This window comes from Odontomachus brunneus, unplaced genomic scaffold, assembly GCF_010583005.1.
Source record: "Odontomachus brunneus isolate Ranch 3 - 2012 unplaced genomic scaffold, Obru_v1 Obru_scaffold_004, whole genome shotgun sequence".
Classification (NCBI taxonomy): Eukaryota; Metazoa; Arthropoda; class Insecta; order Hymenoptera; family Formicidae; genus Odontomachus; species Odontomachus brunneus.
The window spans coordinates 236,397-259,632 of NW_022639454.1; the positions used below are offsets into that span (position 1 = coordinate 236,397).

At 43.4% G+C, this 23,236-nt stretch overlaps 1 protein-coding gene across 9 annotated transcripts in view; it reads right to left on the minus strand.

The window, feature by feature from the left end:
• The window catches only part of LOC116847560 (protein sickie), a 108,279-nt gene that overhangs the window by 33,397 nt on the left and 51,646 nt on the right, over positions 1–23,236 (minus strand). For 6 of the 9 annotated variants that reach the window (XM_032822697.1, XM_032822661.1, XM_032822670.1 and 3 more), the window contains 4 exons: positions 13,863–14,029; positions 5,431–5,593; positions 3,748–5,359; positions 3,281–3,654 (listed from right to left, as the gene is read on the minus strand). In XM_032822697.1, coding sequence (XP_032678588.1) covers positions 3,281–3,654; positions 3,748–5,359; positions 5,431–5,593; positions 13,863–14,029 — 2,316 coding nt within the window. Of the gene's footprint in view, positions 1–3,280; positions 3,655–3,747; positions 5,360–5,430; positions 5,594–13,862; positions 14,030–18,394; positions 20,531–23,236 lie in introns of those variants that run through there. The other 3 variants (XM_032822717.1, XM_032822709.1, XM_032822726.1) reach the window with 3 other exon arrangements.

Consider the following 23,236-nt stretch of genomic DNA (forward strand, 5'->3'; position numbering starts at 1 on the left):
TCTCTCTCTCTCTCTCTCTCTCTCTCTCTCTCTCTCTCTCTCTCTCTCTCTCTCTCTCTCTCTCTCTCTTGCTGCAAATAAACGTTAACCGTTGGAAAAACAATTTAAGTTTTACAAAAAATAGCCTAGACAAAGAAAGAGACTCGACCTAAAGTACCTGCAGAAATTTGAAAATTGAAGTCGAGTACATTGGGCAAATCTGTTAAGAATTTCCCTTTTAATCGACAGAATAAGTTTCGTTGGAGGATTTACGATGGCTACATTCATACGCCTAAACCGGTGGGCCGGCCGCAAATCTCGAGAGAAGAGAAGAGGCACTCCTTCCCGGCTTTTTCTTTCGCCTTTTAATTCGTCCTATCCATAAGCTATATTTACGGAATCGGGCGATTCAACGAAAATCCGACAATAGAGAGATACGAAGTTACCGTTCAACTCGAACCGCCGCGCTCCTTCCGGTGAATTCCGTACACCCTTTCAGGGCGCGAGAGCCGTCTTCCACCCTCGACACAGAACACTGTCACACCGTATACCGAAAACCCACCCTGACACGAGGGCTCGAAGAAGTTACCAAGACGAGAAACTGGTTTGCCAGGACTATGGCAAACTATCGTCAACGAAGACGACGAGGATGGCGAGGGCGACGACGTCGTGGACGATACTCCCCACCCTCGGCACGGCACGTACTCTCTCGCCTGCGTCGGTGAAGCAACCCCCTCGAGCCGCCCTCGAAATAGCGCGCCGACGCCGGCAGGTCGCACCACCGTACGCGACGCCGCCGGATCGATCGTCGTGACGTCATGACGCCCACGCAAGCGTCGCGGATAATATCGTCTTCTGCCTTTCTCAAACAGGAATTCATCGAAATAAATACGTATCTCAGATCGCAGATGCGCGAGGCTTTTTAATTACGCGGAATTGTCGCGGCCCGACGGGGAATCGATGGCGAGATAAGCTCGCCCAGACGTTACGTAAACTGTCCTGCAATATTTTTATTGACTTTTTGATCCATGTATACTCGGAAATAAGAGCAGTGTGCAACAATTTCTGAGATGAATATTGGCTCTCGATATGTGTGGAAATATGTTACTCTGTGTATTTCAATAGCAACACTGTGTATTTCATACGCTCACATGCATCGAGCCTTTGGATATTTGTAAACGATGGTACTATATTCTCCAATATTTTTCTAGCTACTAAGTGCTTTTATTTGTAATGAAACGCTCGAGGAAAACAATTAATATCCTACTTTTTTACCCTATGATGCGCTATCAAGCGCACGTGTTTATCTGATACATGTGCCGAGCGCATCGAGTCGCACCAGATGCATCCCTCGTCTCGTCTCTGTTCGTTTCGTGCCGCGAGGAAAAGGGACGTGCCGAGTTGTACACGCCGCGAGGAGAAGAGTCGTAGGACAATGCTGGAGGCTGCTGTCGGAGCGGACAAAGGCGCTTATCTTTCTGCATACATTACGCGCGCTAGCGCAGCATCGCACCGCGAACGTTCGCCTTCTTCTCGCGTGGTAAATTCATTTCTCGCCCCGGCACGTACTGCGAGAATATGTCGTCCGCTTTAATTGCAAACGTTGCCTTTTGTTCAAGGACAATCAAAAACAGGACCAATGACGTAGGGATAACGATACAATATCTTTAGTTACAAAAAATTATCGACATATTTAATAATCAGTTGTAAGAGAACACTAACAAGGAGAATAGTTATCCCCATAAATGAAATGTATCGTGCTATTAAAATGTGTTAGTCAATTAGTCAGAACTGACGTGGTACTTCAAACACCACGTGTAATTGCGACAAAATACACATAAACATACGGAGTACAATCGCTTCGACTGGACAACACAGTCGTTTTCGCGATTATTCTTTTTTAGATACATTCGGATTTATTAGGTAGACGAGGAAAAAGAAAGGGCTCGCAGTAATCGTTGGAATATGCCGGGCGTCTTTGTGCAGACTATATAAGGCCTCGATGATGGCGATGAGGGTCGTGGAAGGGTCTCGGATGAGTATATTGAATTTCCGAAAAGCGCGTTGGGTTTCGAGCCGAGGGATGATACCCCGATTATGCCGAGCGACTTGGACGAAGAGCCCGGTTGTGCCTTCCGGCGCATTTCCGAAGCATTATGGCAAACAACACCTTGTGTATAATACTTGCGGTGCCGATCAAGAAAGAAAAATCCTCTGTTAATTATTTGACACGTTCCTATCAAATGAGCGTACAAGGTATACAGGAAAGAGAGAGAAAGAGAGAGAGAAAAATATTTTTTTAATATTATACTAATAAAAAAAACATTCGCGATAGTTTTGTAATTTCCAAATTTATACTTTTCTAATAATTTCATTGGAATGTAAAACGATTCGGAAACAAGATTTTCGATTTTATGACTTGTCCTTGCTAGGGTGGATCGAGTTGGTCGGAGGGAATAGCAGGAAACGGCACGGCGGATGTTTGCAGAAGCGGGTGGAATCGCTTTCGCAAATTAATCGGCTGGCCACGCTTTAATTCGATCGCGGCAAAAGTGGACCGCGCGGCGCTGAGTAATCAAACGCGCGTCCAGGATTAACCCCGCGAATTTCGCCCAATTAGAGATTGTTAGACGTCGTCCATAAGCCACGCAATTTGACTCACTTGCAAGTATGCGCGTGTGAATAGAACGAAATTCGAAACTTGGCCACAAATAATCAAGCTTACTTGACAAATGATATGGGAGAAATAGTCTACAAAATATCAGATACAAGCAACGTTGAAGCTACCAGAAATACGAAGGCGAAGCCAAAGCAAGAGTTTTTTACGGAAACCAGCTCGAGTATATTGATCACACATGGATTTTTAATCCGTCGTTCCAACGACGAAGATAACGAGTTATTTCCACCGAAAAGCTCACTCGAAAGCTTAGGTCTCGAGGAGCTTTCTTGATCAATACTCGGCGCGTTCGCGACGTTGCCCACACACTAATTTATCGCTACTTTCGCGCGTCGCATCTTCGTCTCTCATTCATATTTCATCCGATAAAAAATGATCCGACTACTTGAACTTTCGCGACGCTCGTGCGAATCGCGTGATCGACGTCGCGTCAATGCCAAGTTCAACTCTAGAAAAGATCTTCTTTCGCAACGACGTGCGATATCGTCTGTATTGACGTTTTCGTGCTGTGCTTTGGCTCATAGTTTAGTACTCTGCTAGGAGCTCCTTCAATCGAGGGATTGGGAATCGCGATATTTTGGCAGTTTCTAGAAAAAAAATTCTTCAACTAATCTACAGACTTACCTATCGTGCTCGTGGCTGTAGGAAGGATTGATCCTGCGCGCGTACAAAGACGCGCCGCCCTCGGACATATATCCGTCGCACAGATCCGACAGCGTCCTGTTGCCGACATTCATGCCGCTTCCACGCAACATCTCACCGTCGCTCAAGTAGCCAGAAGCAACGTCCACATCGGCATAATCGTGATGGCCGACGACGTGGTGATGTGACGACGTGTGCAGGACGGTGTACTGCCTAGCTGTGGTGCGACTCGGTAGAGTCTGCAAACCTCGAGCTCCGGGTGTGTAGCCGCGCAGAAGAGGTTGCATAGGCTTCACCGTCATCTCGGCCTCGTCATCCGCCAAAGATCCGCCACAAGTCGAGCTTTCCGACAGGACCTTCGTAGAAAAATGATGGAGAGAATCTAAGTGTTGCTCAATTATCTCTCTGTCTTTCAACTATTCCTGAAAATATCGATAAACGTAACCGACCTTCTCCATTCGCTCGAACGTGGTGTCGATCTTCCGATTGGGTATCGTCTTGATCTCGCTGCCGCTCTCGCTACTAGGCCTGTAAATTACGCTGCTGTCGCTGGAGTTGCTCTGACCGGTGCTGTTGGAATTGCTGTGCGAACTCTCGGACATCAAGTCTGAGATACTCGGCATCGGCGACACCATCGCCACCGTATTCGGGTCGAGTTTGCGATGAAGAGCATCGCTTGCTTTCGGCTTGGTCGGCGTCGGCACGCCGGCCATGCAACTCTCCTTTGGCGGTTTCGACGTGCCCTTCACCAGGGCGGTAGGTTTGGGAATGCTGGAACCCGGACTGAGCCCGGGACCGCTCGAACACGCATTCGGACCCTGGAGCGGCTTGCCGAGCCCAAAGCTCACACTGCTTTGCGGCGTAGGGTTGCCGCGAGGACTGATAGCCCTTTCGTCGGCATTTTCCGATTTTTCGTCGAGCAGTAGCAGATCTGTATGATCGGGCAGGGCAACTTTCTTCTTCTCACCGGGAGCGTCACCGATCGCTATCTCTTCCTCGCGAATCATCATTCCGTCTCGGCTCGGTTCTCGAATCTTGGCCGGTGTACAGGGGCCGATGTATTCGTCCGGGGAGACGGTTCGCTGCTCATGCTCCGCCTCCAGTGACTCCTTCCGCTTGATCGCTAGGTCCTTGCCGCTCGACAGATTCGCCTGATTCATACTCAGGGTGTGATCCAAGGTGTCGTTCTCACGGGTCACTATCTCGTTCGGATCGGACGGCTTGACGATGCCGTTGGTATTCGCCAGGATAGCCCTGTGCACCATCAGGTCCTTGTTGAAGCCGTTTGGAGGTGGTTTGATGTTTTGCGGCTGAATCTTGAGATCCGTCATCTTTCCTGGAAGTTCCATTTTGGGTCTTGACGACAGTTTCGTTGTCGGTGGCTCGTTCTTTGCGCCAGCGCATCTCGTGTCCTGAGCATTCATCGGTCTAGGCGGCGTCAAGACGGAAGGATTTATCTTCTGAGATAGTGGCTGCGCCATCGGTGGCTGCTTCACCAATTCCTGAAGATTCGGAGTCTTTCTGTCGCTCGGTAATTTACTACCGCTCACCTTGCCGGGAGTCTTTCCATCCATTTGCTCCTGCGAAACGGGATAAGCTGCCGTCGTTACCTTGTCCGTACAACTCGGCGGCGCTTTGGTGCGCGCGATCTTGCTCTGGGCCTTGCTCTGCTCCTTCCTGCCTGTCTTCGGGCTAGCTTGCTTCGCCGACTTGGCAGCCGACTGCAGTTTCGACTTGAGCGCACGACTTTTCGGCGACTCTTGACAAGCTTGCTGTTGACTCTTGCTCTGATCGCACAACGAGGTCGAGCTGTCCGAGTGTTCTGACCGCGCTGACGAGAAGCCGGACGAGCTCGATGTGCGCTTCGAAACTCCCGACGAGGCCTTGCCACGCTCCTGGTTCTTCTCCTTGTTATTGAAGAGCTTGAACTTATCCAGAACGGAATTTTTGTTGGGTTGCACCGTCGGCGCAGTGTTCGCGCCGATATAAGGCGAGGCCTGTTGTTGGGCTCTCGAGCTGTTGCCGTTGCCGTTGGGTCGGCCTACCGTGGACGCTCGAGGGCTGCAAGAAAGGAATTCTATCGTCAGTGATCACAGTACGTCTCCTTCCACATCTGTCACACGACTCTTTACCTCGGCGTGGTAGCTGCCGGTTGTCGGTTCGACGAATTTTGGCTCCTGGGTTGTGGAATGAAGGAGAGACCGCTCTGCTGAGACTGCGGCTGCTGCTGACTGGGGCTCGTGCTTCTGGAGCTGCTTGCGCTGCCCACGCCACCATTTCCGTGTTTCAGACCACCTGAAACGAAGACAACGATACTGAAAGGAAAAGCGACCCCCATCCGATGCGATGCCTCTGAAATTCCTAGAAAATTCCTGCAAGGTAACGCTGTAACAACGATAACGGTAACGCTGAAACGATGATCGGCTGCGTCATTAAGCGCGCACAGTCGCACGACTGTCGCGGCAGCGCGGTGCAACCGCAGTAGTGCGTCGTGCACCGTAGACGAAATAAACCGCGCGTGTTTACCAAGAGCGAGAAGATTAATCCGCTACCCCGCAGTACCAGCCGATCCGTTTCCATAGTAATCGTAGACGTTGTTTCTGTCAAATAATCCGCATCAACCGCGCAACTTGAGCGAGCTCTTGAAACGTAAATATATACCCATGATTAATCATCGAGGCCATATACGAGCCGAGTTCGAGGCGAGTTCGAGAGAGTAAATATAGTCAGTATAATATAGCCTATAGAAGTTTCAATTTACGACAGTGTGTGTGAAATGAAGACAGGTGATTTAGTCATCCAAACAAACAACAGGGAGACAACTAAATTAAATGCAAATTTGCGAGCAATTTTTGATTTCTCACTTACCTCTCAATTCAAAGTCGCTCCGAGTCTTTTGCTTTAATTACTGCTACAAGTCTCACTTTCGCATAAACAAATCTGTACGTCGCAAAATAAATTTTCAAACTAAAAATTACAAGCTGAAATTCACAGGGAATTCAGTTCATAGAGTCCTTCACGACTTATCATCTTGCGAATCACACGCATGAGTTTTGCGCACGATCGCTCTTCTTCGTTGGCATGCATTGTCATCCAATTCGCGCTAGTTACGAATTGCGCCTAATACGTCAGCCGCGTTTAAATTGTTCCTGTGCGTGATGTATTTTGCACAAAGACGAACGGACAATCGTTAAGTCTGGGAGAAGATTGAGTCAAGAGCTTGTTTTAGCTAGCTCTAATGAAGAATCTATACTTTATTTTGTACGCAGACCCTATAAATTTTATCACGTAAGTTTCCTCTGGTAAATTAATAAGAATTGAATAAAGATTTAACAAAGCGTATGACAAAGTAAACCTCAAAATCGGGCTAAGACAACTATTATTATTCAGAATTAGACAAAGATAACCTTTGTGGATTTCGTTAGTATATAGAACGAACTATGTGTTCAGAGGCGATTCCATTGAAAACCGCCAGTCACGGATCGTGTCGTAATGAAATCAAGATTCCTTCTTTTCCAGCGCGCTCCAAGGGGCTCTAAGGTAGAAAAGAGACAGGGAAATGTTAAAACGTGACCAGGCATTCAGTCGTCTGTCTCAATTCATCACGATTGATCGATTTGACATGTTATTAATGACAGCTACGTAGTTTAAAAATTTCGAGATAGAAGAGGCAATATCAGATGAATGTTCCTCTCGGTTTATTTCGATTATACTGATATTCCGTCGATAAAGATATTCTTTCTCACACACATACACACACGCACGCACGTGTAAAACTTGAATTATAAAATAATTTTACCGTGGGAGGATTTTCACACTAAAAGTCTGTAATTAGCAGAATAGTAATCTTTTCATGACAAATTGCTTTCTTTCTTTTTTCCCAACGACAGAATTCTAATCCATGAGAGATTTTTTTAAACTGAATTTTCTGATAATTGGAATGTGTGTTTGTGCACGCGTGTTTCGTTTACATAGACATTTCATCTAGTGCGAAAAAGAAGGATTAAGAAAATATTTCACCACCAAAGAAGTTCCTACAGCAAGATGGACAAAGCCCATCTCTTGGAAGTGATGATCTCGCGAAAGAAGTCCGTTTGAGAGAATGCACTAAGAATTTCTCGCGAGAGTCTTCACCAGAGCGACTGGCTCGTTCGCTCACTTCACTGGCACTAACGTTCAACTCACTCTGTCCCCTTCATTATTCTCTCATTGCTCCTTCCGCCCAAGATAAGACAATATCGGCCCACGTGAGAATGCAAAAGCGACGGTCAACAGGTTCTTATAGCCAATACACTTTTCGATATCATATGTGGCCGACGAAAACATTTATACAAAGATTTTAAGGTATTCCAAAATTTACTCTCAACTTAATAATATCTCAACAATTGTATATGTATACGCGCACGCCTATAAATTTATTTATATTTCATTCGAATATGTGTCGCGATTAATGTTTCAAGTTTTATCCAGGTTATAATTTGAGAAGCTAAACGAAACACGATACTCTATGTTACGTCAAAATTTATTTGCTGCTCTTGCTACAGAGTGTTTCCGTAGGAAAACTTAAGAGAACGTTTACGGTGCGTGAGTACGCGCACGATAAGCGCGATCCGAACGACTTTTAAACATTATCAAACGTTTTACTTTGCTCATTTCCTTACATTGAGCGTGTCACTCCGACTTCCTCTTTTCCTACTGCTTATCGTGCCCGCCGAGTTCTTCGTCTCGCAAACTTAGGAACTAAATTTTCTTAGGAATAAAAATAATATAAGTAAGTTCGCCTCGACAGAATAAATGTCGTGACAATGCCACGAAATGACGACTACGATTTCTCCGTGCTGCAATGTACCTTTTATTTTCGTTGGGCTCACTGGATTATACTGCGCGGTGGATACCCGTTAAACCGAAAAAGTTCAGCAAAGAAGAAGAGGAAACTGATTAGATACGCGGGTTCGAGTTATGCCTTCGGCGAGGAAGAGGCTATAGAGGATTAGAAGAGCCCTTAGAAGCTTCTTTGGATGGATGACTAAGCTCGGTCTGGTCTTTTTCGTGGTAAACTTGGTCGATATCGACTAGCTGTCGAATCGACAGCTGTTGACTCTAACATGCGCGACACGTGTTACATTGTGCCGGTTTTTCCTCGGGCTTCCAAGTTGATGGACACGAGCGATGTCTCGCACGAGGGATGATTCCTTCGTCTCGATTAGACGATTAGTTGGAAATTAGATTACAGTCTTGCGATCGCATCAAGACGGATGTCCGTGAAAGCTCAGAAGGTGACATTCTATTCTTAATTCAGAATGAGTAATTTGGAATATCCCAAATATTTGCAGAAAGTATTTCGATTTTTCGTCGATAACTTTTACAAAGGTACTGGAGATCATAAGAGATAACCAGCAATAATATCTAGCGATACTTGAACAATTGTTTTTCATTCAAGTATGTATAGATTTACAAGTGAATCTTTCCAATAAAAGTAACAGTTTTATTATGTAAAAGATGTGACTTCTATCATATGTCACGGTACATCCGTTGTATTAATATCGTGTAGCGAATAGAAAGAGAAATTAAGGAACAAAATTTTCTTACGCACAAACAAGCCAGCGCACTCGATAAAACAGATGTGATGCAGGAAGAGGCGGGGAAATAGAGAGAGAGAGAGAGAGAGAGAAAGGGGAGAAGGAGGAAAGAGAGAAGTTGTGGTCGTTAACAAAATTAGTGCCTTGTTCTTTTTATTGCAATCGCAAAGTGAGCGTGAAACGGAAGATAACGATGTATGCGTGAGGGAATAAAGATACGATTAATTTCCCTTCGCATACATAGAGATAATATCGTAATTGTCGGGAATGGTAATCGAGAATTCGTTTCAATTTCGACTTGTTTCTTGCTACTACGAGATGGTTTCTCTTTCAGTTGCCTTACGCACGTGCGTGTGCGAATTAGTGCGTGATACACTCTTCATTTTCCCTTCAATTCCCCCTGTACATTCGTGGATCCTCGCAGCGCCACATCCCGTGGGATCTACGTAAGTCCCGCAGATTATGACTCATACAAACCGCACGTAAACTACTACGAAGCCTTCTCTTTTCGCTCGTCGATTCGTCGTCATCCTCTTTTCCCTTTGCGATTCGATGTTTAGCAGTTTTAAGACAGGATTTAAATACACGGGGAATATGAGGAATATCTCCCAAAAAAACGTTAATTTTTAATTTGTCTATTCTAACGTTATCGGTTTCCTCTCGATATCGTTGGAGAGAATTAGAAATTAGAAATTAATGAAAACGACGAAAAGAAAGTAAAGTTGTGCAACGAGAAGCTGGGGAGAAACAAGGGACGAACGCAGCCAAGTCGAGAGATATGAGCCGGGAGAATGCAACGACTCGGGGGAGGAAATTGTAAGTGAGGAAGGAGGTTGCGACGTTGCGAGAGGTCGAGAGCTGGCGGTGACGGCTGAAAATCGTCGGTGGTAGAAAACACGGCGTAGCTGGCATACAAAGGGCGAGTTCTCCGTCCCCGAACAAAGCGGATTCCACCCCCTCCGGTGATGGGACGCAAGATCCCCGCGAAGGGTGAAAATATCCCATGCGCGAACGTGCCAATGTCTAGATAACGCACGGATTCGCGAGCATCCGCGCTTATCTATCGGGTGTCTGTTATCATAACGATATTATAAATTACTTACATTGTGATTCCGCGTGCAAGTTAATAAATAAGTGATAATTTCAAAAATATATAAAAAGAAAAAAAAGAAATGATAAAAGGAAAAACTAGCTTTAATGAAATTACAATATATATAGTACGATTATAAATTAGAATTATAAGTAAAAGGTACGTCTACAAATGCGCTTATTGTTTCATGCACAAATTAATACCGAACATGACATTACTACGTTAAGATAATCCTTCGCACCTTTATAACAATGACGAAGTTTCCAGATGCGATATATTATACTAGGTGATACTTGGTGCGTATATATACGACATTGGTATTGCCAATTTAGTGTAGTACATGCCCGTACATATACACAACGTTTGGCAATTCCGTGTTCTTTGGCAATCGACGTACCAACGGAGAATTACGAGTCACGACAAATGGTAACGCGTTCGAAAGAAATTGTCGATAGTATCAATGTCGTGGAATAAAGCGAATTGACATTATCTATCATATATTATTCACGTTGCAAACTAATAAAAAATTATCGTTCTAATGTACTTAATTAAAGATGAAAATCTCAAGATCACTTTATCATTTCTATCAACTGTTCAAATATTCATCTAAAATAATGATTCGATAGAACAGCACCCTATTATACAATTTTTGGACTGTTGATACGAAATATCGTAACTAAAATTATTTAATCTCCAATCCAGCAAAAAAAGGAAGAATAGAAAAAGGAGAAAAAGAAGAGGCAGGAAATAAGAGATCTTACGAGAAGGAATCATCGTGCTAATAATAACCATAAGTTGGTTTATTCATGTACTTTCGAATCACTCCATAGCGCCGATGATGCGTATAATTCTCAGGAAAATATCTGTTCACGTCGCACTTTTTTCGCAACCCTTCGCCTGTATCGCCATTGCTTTTTTGTCTCTCTCTCTCTCTCTCTCTCTCTCTCTCTCTCTCTCTCTCTCCCTCTCTCTCTGAAGTTCTACTCATCCCCTAGCATCCCTCTACTTCAAATGAATGCAGCGGGCTCGGGAGGGAGACTTACTCTGAAAACCTGTACCGAACCGGTACTCGAATGTGTAGGTGAGTATTTTTAACTCGTACGAAGCTATGAAGGAAGAAGGGAGCGAGAAGAGAAAGATTTAAGGGCCCCTGAAAGTCCACGTTCAGCGGTGCTCAGGCAATATATCATTCGCTTTGTATAATTGTAACGTTTCACCGGTCTCTATACAACGAGTATGAAATATGATAAATACGTACATCGTACGTACTTACGTATGTGCATTGCTCTACGGATAATTAGAAATATTTAATATTTATAAAGCAGAGGGAAAATAATTTAGAAGTATTCATTCAAAATTAAACATTTCTTGGAAATTTGGGTAAAATTCGTCACATTCTTTTAAAAATATCACTTTAAAGAGAGTTGTAGAATTATACATTCGAGTAACCGGCAAATTAAACAAGGATCTAACGTGTTTCTTATACATAAGAGCAAAAGTTCGTTTCTGGGAGGAGAGGAGAATTGAGAATCTCTGGCGCTCGGGTGTTTCGGGGTTAAAGACCGAGTGCAGCAGGTCTTACGTGTGCTTCACGACTTCAATTTTCTCTCTTGCTGTCCTCCCCCTTTGTCACTCTTTCACCACCCTCTCTTCAACGTCGATCTTTCCGCACTTTCTCGTCCTCTCTTCCGCTTCTTTCTCTTTTCTATCTTTTTTTGCACATGTGCGCGGAACGAAAGACTGTTTATAACAGAGCTGACAAATATAGTCAAAACGGCAACTCTATTCTTCATCTCCCCCCCTCTCTCTCTCTCTCTCTCTCCCTCTCTATTCTCTCTCTCTCTCTCTCTCTCTCTCTCTCTCTCTCTCCCTCTCTATTCTCTTCCTTTATTTACCTCCTCTCGTTCCTTTGGGATCCTCGATGGATTAGCGAGATTCCCATGGAATCATTGAGCTTACAATAATTTTATAACGAGCACACGTGTTTTGAATTAAATTCTGCTTAGAATTGCAATTCGATAAATCCTATATATTTCGAAATATTACAATTTTAGCTTGTTATTTTTTAAACGTGTTATTAAATGAACTGGAAACCCTTTAACAATTACAATTTACTTCTATGCTACGTTTCCGGCAGAAGAAGCTAAATAAAAAATGGTCTCGAACGTGCAAATCACCTAATCGGATACAAATTCAAATTTTGTTGCCCAAAAGCTTTCAAAGTGTATCTCATAGAATACTTAAATAGCGAGGCTTTTAATGCGGAACACGAGGCCCTTTTTCCTCCTTTCGAAAATCTCTTCGGAAAGTTTCTCAGAGGATTACGGGGATTGGGTTGAGTCCGAAACGGGGGAAAATCGATATATAAGCGGCACGCGTAATCCCGTACAAAGCTCGATTAATTGAAACAAACGTTGGTTTACCTAAAAAATGTAATAATATGACAAATGCTTTCTCCAATAATTAAGGATTGTACGAGCGCAACAAGTTTGCGTAAAAAACGTAGTAAAAAATATACGCAGAGTAAAATAAATTTGAAGAATATATAAAGTTACACAAGTCACAGTTGAAACTTGTAATGATATAAAGTATCGCGCGAGACGACGCGAGACATTGTGATGTATTTGAAACAAAATCAAGTGAAATATATGTCGATGGTCAAGCGAAAATTGTAAGGACGAGCAAAAATTGGATGAAACAGCGTGGCACGAAACAGGGAGAAAGAATAAGAGAGAGAATCACATCTAATTCTATCGATCTAGGCCCTGACCTAGACACGCCTAGACGAGGCTGTCGTCTAAGCCGTCAACCGCGGCGAGTGGCAAATAGCCGAGCGGAAAAAAGGGCTATCTTAAAATAATATCGTAAAGCATGACGAGCTCGCTTATGCGTGCGCGCATACGCATTATGGCGAGCTAGTTTGTGCACGACGTGGAAGTCTATTTCGAACGGAGAGCGCATTCTGTATCCAGACGGACACGCGCGCTTTGATACGGTCACGATATATAGAGTGCGGTGAAAGAGGGTACAGCATCCCCTTAGAGCTGAGCAGCGGTGCCCAACCGCTCAAATGAATGATAAGAGTGTGAACGCTTCCCTCTACCAAAGAGTTCTACGTCGGTGAAAATCGCGATGAAAATAAAGACTATACGGATAACGTATAGTATAACTATAGGAACGAGGAAGAGAACGTTATATCAATAAAGTGCATGTCGCACAACAGATTGGTGTAGCAATCTGTTTTATTTTCTAGATGCAATTACATGCGCGGGCGTGTGGAATAAACAGCGTACGGATGCACGTTGAAAATTTCGCTGAATTTCGCTAAACTTCGCAAAGTAACAAAATGAGCGAGAGACCTGTATATTTTGTCACTCTCTCAACGATCAGTCCCCCGCAATTTGCGAGGAGAGGTAGGTTGAGCGCCTCTGTGAATCGGGCCGAGCACATCTGGTCCGTAGAAACGTGGGAGTTGAGAGTAAAGTATAAACTATAGGGTGCCAGCCCATCCTCGCAAGGGTGGCGGACACCCCTCGGTCTCCCCTCGGTCTCCCCTCAGTCCCTTCCATAGATAGATAATATTGCCATACGTATGCGAAGCGCGCACGCAATGTACGTGAAATCGAAAGGAATCGAGACGTAGATGCGCACGCATCGGTACAATTGGCGCTAATTAAATGACAATAATTGTGTAGATAAAGTCGGCTAAAAATATCTGTCGTTGAAGCGTAACTAAATCAGTCATTTTTGTGTATCTCACTGCAAGAGATCGCAAGATAAGAATCATACATACATCTCTGTCGTTTCACGACGTAAGGATAAAGTCTTTCTCTTGAGAACACAGGTGAAAGATTGGTGGAAAATTGGCTGGAGAAGCAAAGCCGACGAAACTTACCGAGTTGCGACTGATGCGTCGGTGCCGGAGCCGGTCTGACTTTGTCCGGAGGGCATCTTCTGGTAGCGCAGACGGTCGCGGGCAGGGGTATGCTCGTGCCACCCCCTGGTCCACCTCCAACGCCAACGCCAACTCCTGACGATTGCTTGTTGTAAGGCGACGGCAGTCTAAAACAAAGAAGAATTCTGACGTTAACTCGCGAGTAAAACAAAGCACTTGCGCTTTTACCGGTAATTATCGTCTCGTTGCATCGCTCCGTTATTATGTCGCGTTACTTACAACGCTCTCGAATGAAATCATTTCTACTCGTGTGGTCGCGTTCGGCTTGCGTTCGAGGAAACGTGAGGGCCATTATTATCGCGACGTCTGATTAATCGTGTTCGACGCTTGATAAGTGGCCGGATACGGTTTCTTTATACGAACAAATTGCACACGATCGAATTTCTCGGTTACGCACGCGTACCGATAGCAATTTGCTCGACGTCACGTGTTTTATTAATCCCCGACGTGATTTATGATCAGCGATTCTTTTCGGTTCCATCGCAAGTGACCTCCTCGCTCACTTTATAATTATGTATCGATGTGTCTTTCACACTGACGTTGATCGTCGATTCGTCCAAGTATCGCGCCAGACGCCTTCCTCCACCTCATGTCTATTTGTGACTATCTTGCTCGATCGAGAAATTGAGAGTTGCAAATATTAAATCGAATGTGTAATTGACTGTGCACCTGGACAAACTGGGTATAAACATGTGACGTAATACGTTTACAACTGTACGTTTAAGGAAGTTGACGAGGAGTTCTCCCCTCGATGCCTTCGGGCAACAAGAGATGCGTATCGGTGAGACGACATTCCTTCTAATTGCCGATTGTCGGGGTCGAACCGGTACGATTTTTCAAGCTCGCACCAATTATAGATCTCGTCGCCATGATACAGAACACGCTCGCTTTCTTCCTTCCTAGAGCGACTGCGATATTTTGTAAAAGCAACAACCAGTTCGTTAGAGATCGAGCCTTCGTAATATCGATCTGTAGCAAATGTGTTATGTCCGATCTGTTTCTAATGTTATTGTTGAAATTATTTCACCATCATATTGTAAAAAAAATAGCTTAACATCGCACATGTACAAGTGCAAACGCACTTTTGGCGATTTTGGCAGTGGCAAAGATAACAGTTACACTTTTGCTGTTGTTGTGACAAAGTGATTACATCGAGACTAAATTTCTGCAAAGAACATGCGAGGGACTGCCCGAGAAATATCCCGGCGATGCCATTTTGCGGGTGATTCATTTCCGAGTTATGCAGCGACAGCTTTAAAAACGTACCTGCGGGCTGGTTTCAAAGGTTTAAGTAAAATGGATGAGCAGAGAAAATATATCTGTATTACATCGAATTGTGTAAAGAACACACCTTACTTTGAATTGCGCTACTTAAACTCACGTTCGGATATAAATCGCTGCAAATTGGCAGTCCGTGGCGAGTACATCGCGCGCGAGTGATCTCGTTAACAAAAGGGAGTCTCCAACAAGATCGGACGAAATGGACCGATGGATAATTCATTCCAGGTTCATTACGAGTAAGTGTTGGGTCCTATTCGAGTAGAAAGAGAGTCTACACGCCGCACGCCGAAGCTGAGCGCGCTTTGTTGTAGTACACAGGATAAATTTAGAGGATCTCGGTAGAAGAAGGACTTAACGAGCGTTTCGTGGAAGAACAACGAGGCGAGCTGTTCTTTCCGCGAGGCGATATTATTATCGTGAACATTCGACCATCGTTTATCGGCGATACGCACGCAAGGACGGTGGATCGCGTACCGTTACGCATGGCAAGGTCTCTGCCCCGTTTCTTCTCAGGTGTTTCACATATATCGTCCGGTATTCATTTTCTCACGTATCAACGACTTTCTTTACTCGATAGCGTTAGTATGTAGACAGATGAGACAGAATAACTGGCCTTAGCAACATCGAAACACACTCGATGTTGCTAAGGCCAATGAGATTGCGGCTAGCAGGACTAGAGTTGTATGATGTAGAGCAACATTGTACAAACGTCGATTCGAAGAAAATTTTGTTCGTCTCGAAGCTATTATCGAAACAATCGCGATACATAACGGTTCCGCGACCTCCACCCTGCTCGTCGATGCAACATCGCCGTCGCGAACAATGCCCCATTCTAATTAATCAAAGCTCTGGACGAACTTGGCGAGCATCTCCTGGGCAACACGAGCAAAACGTGAGTCTGTCTGTCTGTCGGTCGGTCGGTCGGTTCTCAACGAACGACCGGATCTTCGCTTCGAGACGAACGATCAAACGCCTCTCTTTGTTCATTACGAACGTAAAGGTCATATTTAATTATAATATTCGGAGAAAAGCGCGACACACGACATGTGCAAATTACATCACTGCCGGATTCTACGCGTAAAGGACAAACTCCTTGTTACTTTGTATACCGTGTGCATCGAGACATTCCGACAAATGTATTTTTAGGAAACTCCGTTCGATCGTTACGCATCGTGGAATCCTTGTTTCTCTCTTTCGACAACGATCGGTGACACACGACAGACGGCGCAAGACCGTAAGCTCCCGTCTCTACTAATGTCAGCACACGCAGGATTTAGCCCGCGAATCGTGCGATCGCAAAACGCGCCTGAGAATCTATTTCTGCGGTCATTCACATCGAAAACATTGACTCACTCTCGACCTGTGGATGTCTTTGAACTCGTTTGCTAAATAAAGAAAGGAAGAGGGCGAAAGGGAGGAAAGACAAGTCGAAAGGGAAGAATCGAAAAGAACAAGTCGTAAAAATCCAACTAACGTCAGGTAAACAGCGAATCATTCCAAAGTAAGGTCAGTTGCGATTTTCCGTGTACGAATTCAAGATAAGATATCAAATAGGTCGATTGTAAAAGTGCATGTTCGCCGAGTCGTGTCTAAATTTTATGCATACGACATTCCATCGGTAGACCGGTCCACCCACAGAACGTGATAGACTGGCAAGTGGTGACTTTTTGTTGCGCGTTTTTAAAAATAGAGAAAAAAATAATATGCTTCCTAACGACTCGGTTGATTATCGAGCGATTTTCATTATTGAGCAACGGTTCAGTTTTCTCGCTAATTCATCGCGGGCAGAAGTCGAAGTTCGACGACGTCCGGAAGAAAAAACGCTTAGAGGGATGAACCGTCTCTTTGCATGAGGAATGAATTTTTTAAGCCGCTTTAATTAAAGCTACCTTTGGCGCAAGCCTTGCGAAATTTTGTGTTCTTTCTTGTAGTACTCCTCTGAACAAACAAGATCGATTATTCTTCTTAAGAAAAATTGCACCCTTGAGATCTTTTTCTTTGTTATCGATTTTAAAACGCGAATGAAATTTTTTCCGTATATTTTTTTCATCTCCTTTGGAAGTGCGTAGGGTAGTTGTTATTATAAGGACATGATCGCGTCCTCATTGCTCGAAACGATCATTGGTCTTGCGGTTTCCTATATACTAGAGAGAATAATTATATGACGAGAAACGAGAAATAAAGAAGGAAAGAGAGAGAGAGAGAGAGAGAGAGAGAGAGAGAGAGAGAGAGAGAGAAAGACAGAGAGAGAGAGAAAGAGAGAAAAAGAAGAGCGTCGTGAGTTGGTCGGTCGCCGATCTATATCAAGAATGGAAAAATGCAAAACCAGATCCACTCGGTCGGTCGCGCATGCTGATCGCCACGGGAGCTCGAGGACCGGTTGGGACATGGATCTCGCTTCGCAGGTCGCGAGTCTCCTCGACACCTCCGATATTGACCCCACCCGTTGGTTGGCCAACGCGGCGTGTTCAAATAATTAATTGGATGACGTTTAGCGAATCATTTAATGCGATTTTTATTTTCAAGTATGAAACAGGCGGAAGGCATGTTTAACAAATTCGTAATTTATATAGCAAGTTAAAAATTTTGAATCAAATTTACGCTACTTAGCCACTCTTATGTTTCTCACAATTCGCATGTATTAGAAGCAAGTATCTTTGTGAGAGATACGACTTTGCAAGTGCGATGTTTAATTTAAAGAGATTGATGCGAGAAAAGAAGAGTATAAGAGGGGATCTTATAATGTCCATCTCTTCTCGAAGGACTCGCTTGTGTAGCGACAAGCGAGTGCGATCCAGGAAATCCTAAATATATACCGAGTAACCGGTTTCTCTCTCTCTCTCTCTCTCTCTCTCTCTCTCGTCGTCGCTCGTCGAGACGCGGCAAAAAAAATAGAAATCGAGACGAAATAAATATAAGAGCAAGAATGCATCAGAAATAAAAATAAAAATAAAAGACGAGAGTCTTATCCACGATAAATGATATGTATCAATCCGCTATACGAGTATTGGAAACGGATTTGTCTTCTTTTCTCTCAGTTTTGCAAATTCACATGGAGAATTATTTTTCTTCAATAAGACATCGTCGTTTTTTTATTTCTATTGAATATTTCTTCTTTTCACGTTAGGTTTTATCCGCATGCATTGTCTCTGAATTCGCAAGTTAATTCGACGGAATATGTGCCGGGATACCTGTGAGCTTCCGGTGAATTCGGCAAGCTTCGTGCCTTTCTACTGCTGCTGCCACTCCCGCTGCTTCCGCTGTTTCCCATTATGTCCTTTCGTTTTCTTTTCTTTCTCTCTTTCTCTTTCCTCAAATATCTTGCAGACGATTCTTCTTCTGATTGTCGAGCATGGTTAACAAGACTCACATTTCACTTTGGATTATTATGTTTTCGTTCATCTCCTTTTTAATGAAAGTAACAAAAATCCATTTTAATCGAACGATTAATATATTAATAGTCTTCTTGAGAGAGAAATCGAAATATTCCAAATAATGCATATCTCGATAATACTCGTCTCTCTCCGTAGCTTTAATTATTTCACTTTATTTCTTTTTTTCTTCAAAATATGAGAAAGTAAATACATCTAGTACATATCGATCGGTTATTTTAATGACTGAAGAGTGGGGGAAGATTTATAATAACGTTCATTTGTTAGTTATCTCGATTATTATATCCTCTCGAAAAACCGACATAATGATCGATCCGGCTCGTCTCCTCCCTCTTACGATCGTTATTATCTTCCCTGTATAATGAGATGATAGTCCCTCTATAATTATCTCGTAAAAAAGGTGGCAGACCTTTTTTATGAGAAATATTTCGAGCTGATTCTTCTCGATTCCGTCTCAATCCTGTTGACGATCGAACAATGATATTTGTTTTGTTTAGATAAGAGAAATTTTCTACTCTAGCAATTAAATCGTTGCCTCTTTTACAGTCTGCGGTCATAGAGATTATGATGCATCTATTAAATAAAAGTGTCTCCTTAGAAACTTGAAATTCCGCATGTTACTTGGTTGATTTTGACACACAAACGAAGATTGTCCCAAACTGAGAAACTGAAAACGCACGACGAACTCTTTTCTCGTTAGAGGTTGATTAATTCACCCCCTCCCCTCCCCTCAAAACTCATGCATATTTCATCAATTTTGTCTTATCTCCAATTCTAGGAATCCTCGCTATTGTGATCTCTTCTCGGCAATTCGTTGCGCGAGAAATCCAAAGAATCATACGTTCTCATGATCAATTGACTTTGTGCTCTCTCGCGGAAAAATATCTCCAGCTCAGGATCTTCTCTGCCGCGACATATAACTGAATGAGTGTTTGTAACAAGTACTTCGAAATTGCACTCACGAGAGATAACGAGGATCTTCTAAAGTCCGTAATAACTCGACGTAGCGTGCCAATGGGTACTCTCATCGCGAATCGATCAGGCTCGCTCGATCGTCCGACTTAGCGTCTCGCTATTCACGAGACGAGCACGTTATATCTACGATCGCGACATCCTTACGGGATCGACTCTCTTGGAAAGGGGATCATTGAAATATTCTCGACTTTTCAATGGCGAATTCGATCAACTTTATAGGCTAGTTATCGAGTTAATTGCTGACTTTTGGCTGCCCCTCAATTAATTACTGACTTATTCGTCGTAATCGTAATAGGATTAATTCGATATTTAATTTACTTTAAAGAATTATTCGTTTCAAATCACGGCAAATTTCAAATTTTTACATCACAGATCCACAAATTAATTCTTTCTCCTTCCTCTAATTAATTGTCCGATCGATTGAGAGAAAAAGACGATCGAAGAAGAATCTAATCGGTCCGACTTCTTGCGTTTATCTTGGACTTAAATGTATTCCGTAAAATCTGTACCGGCGAAATCGCACCTCCTCTTCCTGTAACACTTGCACGAGGGCAATCACTATTGATCCTTTACGATGCCCAAAGAAAAGCGACACTCCGCTGCACCGTGCATAATCAAACGGATCCACCATCGATTTTCCCGCACGCTGGAGCTATCTTCGAAAATGAAGGAAAAACACGACGAAAAATTCGAGCGAAAAACCATTTTGCTGCTGAGCGTCGTCGACGGTACGACGACGCCTCATGGCGACGAGCGACCGCGCTCCGCCGCAGTCATGATGGTGTGGCCATGGTGTGTAGGCATCGTTGATGGCCCGTTTCGAACTGAGAAACCCGCCGAGAGGAGAGAGAGCTATTCCCGTTCCCATAGCACGTGGCTGCTCTCTCTCTCTCTCTTTCTCTTTCTCTCCCGTCGCCCCTTCTTCTGGCTTGGTCTCTCGTGACCCCTCGCAATCCCCTTCTTCCACCATTGGCGTCCCCGTCGTTCTCCCGTTCACCTCCCAGCCCCCTTCGGCTCACCCCGGTTTCCCCATGCAGATGCATGCTCCTCTCTCCCTCTCTCTCTCTTATTGTTCCTTTCCCCATGGTGCTGTCCTTCTCTGTCGGATTACTACTTATCCTTCTCTTTTCCTACCTTTCTCCCTTTCTCTATCCTTTACCTTTTCAAGCTCCATCTTTTTCTCTCTTCTTTAGATACACCCTCGCATAATCTGTCCTTGTCTCTCATTCACATCTCTTTCTCTTTCCAACAGCAATCTGGTTTCATCGCCTTCTCTCTCTCTTTCTCTTTCACTCACTCATTTTAGCTCACAGCCTCTCCGGAGCCCGCTCTCCGGTCCCCTACCTTTTCGCAGCGTTACGCAGCCAGCCGATGGCGGACTCAGTCTTCCGCAGGAGTCGACCAATGCCGGCGGCACGCTCGACGGATTTTTAAACCATTTTTATGTTAATGCCCCGTGCGCGATGCATTTGCGCACACGGCGTAGCAGCGCACGTGCTATGTGTACTACGCACCGTGCTTCACAGACGTAATGTGCACATTTTGCTTCGTGTGCGTACGTGTCAAACAGAAAATTACTAAATACAAACAATAATTCACAAAACGTGGAATATATCGGTTTTTGCTGTAACCTAATTTAACCTTAATCTAACTATGTGTGATATCTATCATGTTTTATAATATATATCCTATTTGATTTTTTCTTCTAGTCTTTTTTCTCTGGCTTAGAGTATAACGCGCGAGAGGAAATTCTCAAAGATTCGAATTCAAATTCCATGTTCTGAAGAACGCGTTACAGTCGATAACGCGCCCACACTGGATTAGATATACGCACTCAGGGCATAATGGAGCATTGTTAATATGTCAATGTACGATCCGCCTAAGAACCCTAGCACTGCGCGTTTCTCCTGCTCGAAGAATTGTTACGCGCTCCATTAGGTACAGGTCCCCAAATCCCCTTTTGTCCAAAAGATTTCTCTCCATTTCACTGTTTTCGTCACTCGAGTGTATACTTGACAATTTTTCGGTTCAAACATCTCCCCAATTTTATTTTCGGAACCCGGAATAAAGACCCGAGGTAAAGTTCGAGGGTGAGGAGTTTAAAAATAGCCTCGTAAGTTCATTGATTATTCGTAATGTAGCGACTCTAATCCGACTAGCTCGACGAAGATATCTTATGAACAATGAATAGTGGACTTGCTCATACTCTACACCTTGTATAAGACTGATATCTTTATTCTTTTGCGATCATCGAATATCCAATACATTGTTATTGATCATATTTGACCTTACTAACTTGTTGAAAGTAAGACAGTGTAGTGTTTAAAAAGTAAAAGTCCAATCGGTGAGTCGTGCTGTAATCTCGTTTAGTTGATATGAGAACAATGGCGACTCGTAGCAGAGACTTTGAAATTATAGACGATCTGTCTGTCAAATCCGTGGTTAAAGGTCTGCAGGAGTCATAGATAAATCCTGAGTTGACTTTGGAGACCTCGTGCGGCGCGAACGTAAAGCACTGCCTCTGTGTGTAGGAGTATATCCATATAATGGACTTGAAAATCTGTGACGGTGCACAGGACAGATCGGTTGTGAATCTGCGGTAAGGGAAGAGTAATGTTGTCTTTTTCTACAAATATCGTCAGGTATTTCTGCCGTATACCCGATGATTCATATCAACTTGTAGAAAGAGACGACAAGCGAATAAAAAAGGAGAATGATCTTGTTGCTCTTATCGCAAATTTCACATACTCTTTGCCTATGATCTCACTTTATACTCTGTCCATAGATTTTTAGATTTATGACTGACAGTGAATATCGGAACGCAACTATAGAGAAAGAATAACTAACACTTGAACTAAAATAGCTTTCTGACCTTTTCTGACAAACACATGAAAAACATGTACCGAGGCAATATTTGTTGTTTACCCGAATAATATATATAAATATAAATAAATAAATATATACACACAAACACACAACACACACACACACACACACACACACACACACACACACACACACACACACACACATACACACATATATAGTAATAAAGTTTTGTAAGTTTCGTACATTCGTATAAAACTACTGTTTAGATTGTTATTGTTCCTTTTTCTAATTTCAAATACGTTACACTATACTAACAGTCTACTTGGCGCTATCTAGCGATATCGTGGAAAAGTTCGTATTGCCAAACTGGCTTGAGTCTCAACTAAGTGAGGTTTGAGTCTTAGCTAAAGCGAAATTTTATCTTCAAGTAGTACGACTCAAATGCGACCTTTTTCTTTTTTAATAACATTACTAAATAGCGAGTAGGATAAATTTCCTATGTTGCTCAGTTGCTGATAAATAAATATGTCAAATAATCAGTGTTTAAGTGGCTGATAAATGATAAATGCGAAAAATTGAGTAAGATATAATTTTTCACTCAATTTTATTCTTTTTAGATGGTTACGAGTGAAATGGTTACGAATGTATTTAATTGGAACTAAACAATACTAAACAAGTACTAATAAGTGATATACGGTAAACTTTAACTCGATTGTAGGTAACAGTAGATCCCCATTTGACCGACAGTCTGTCGTACCGAAGACCCGCCGTGTAATCGATTATGAGAAGTCCAAATTTTCGAGTCGGTTTAATAAGACCTGTACGCATATATATATA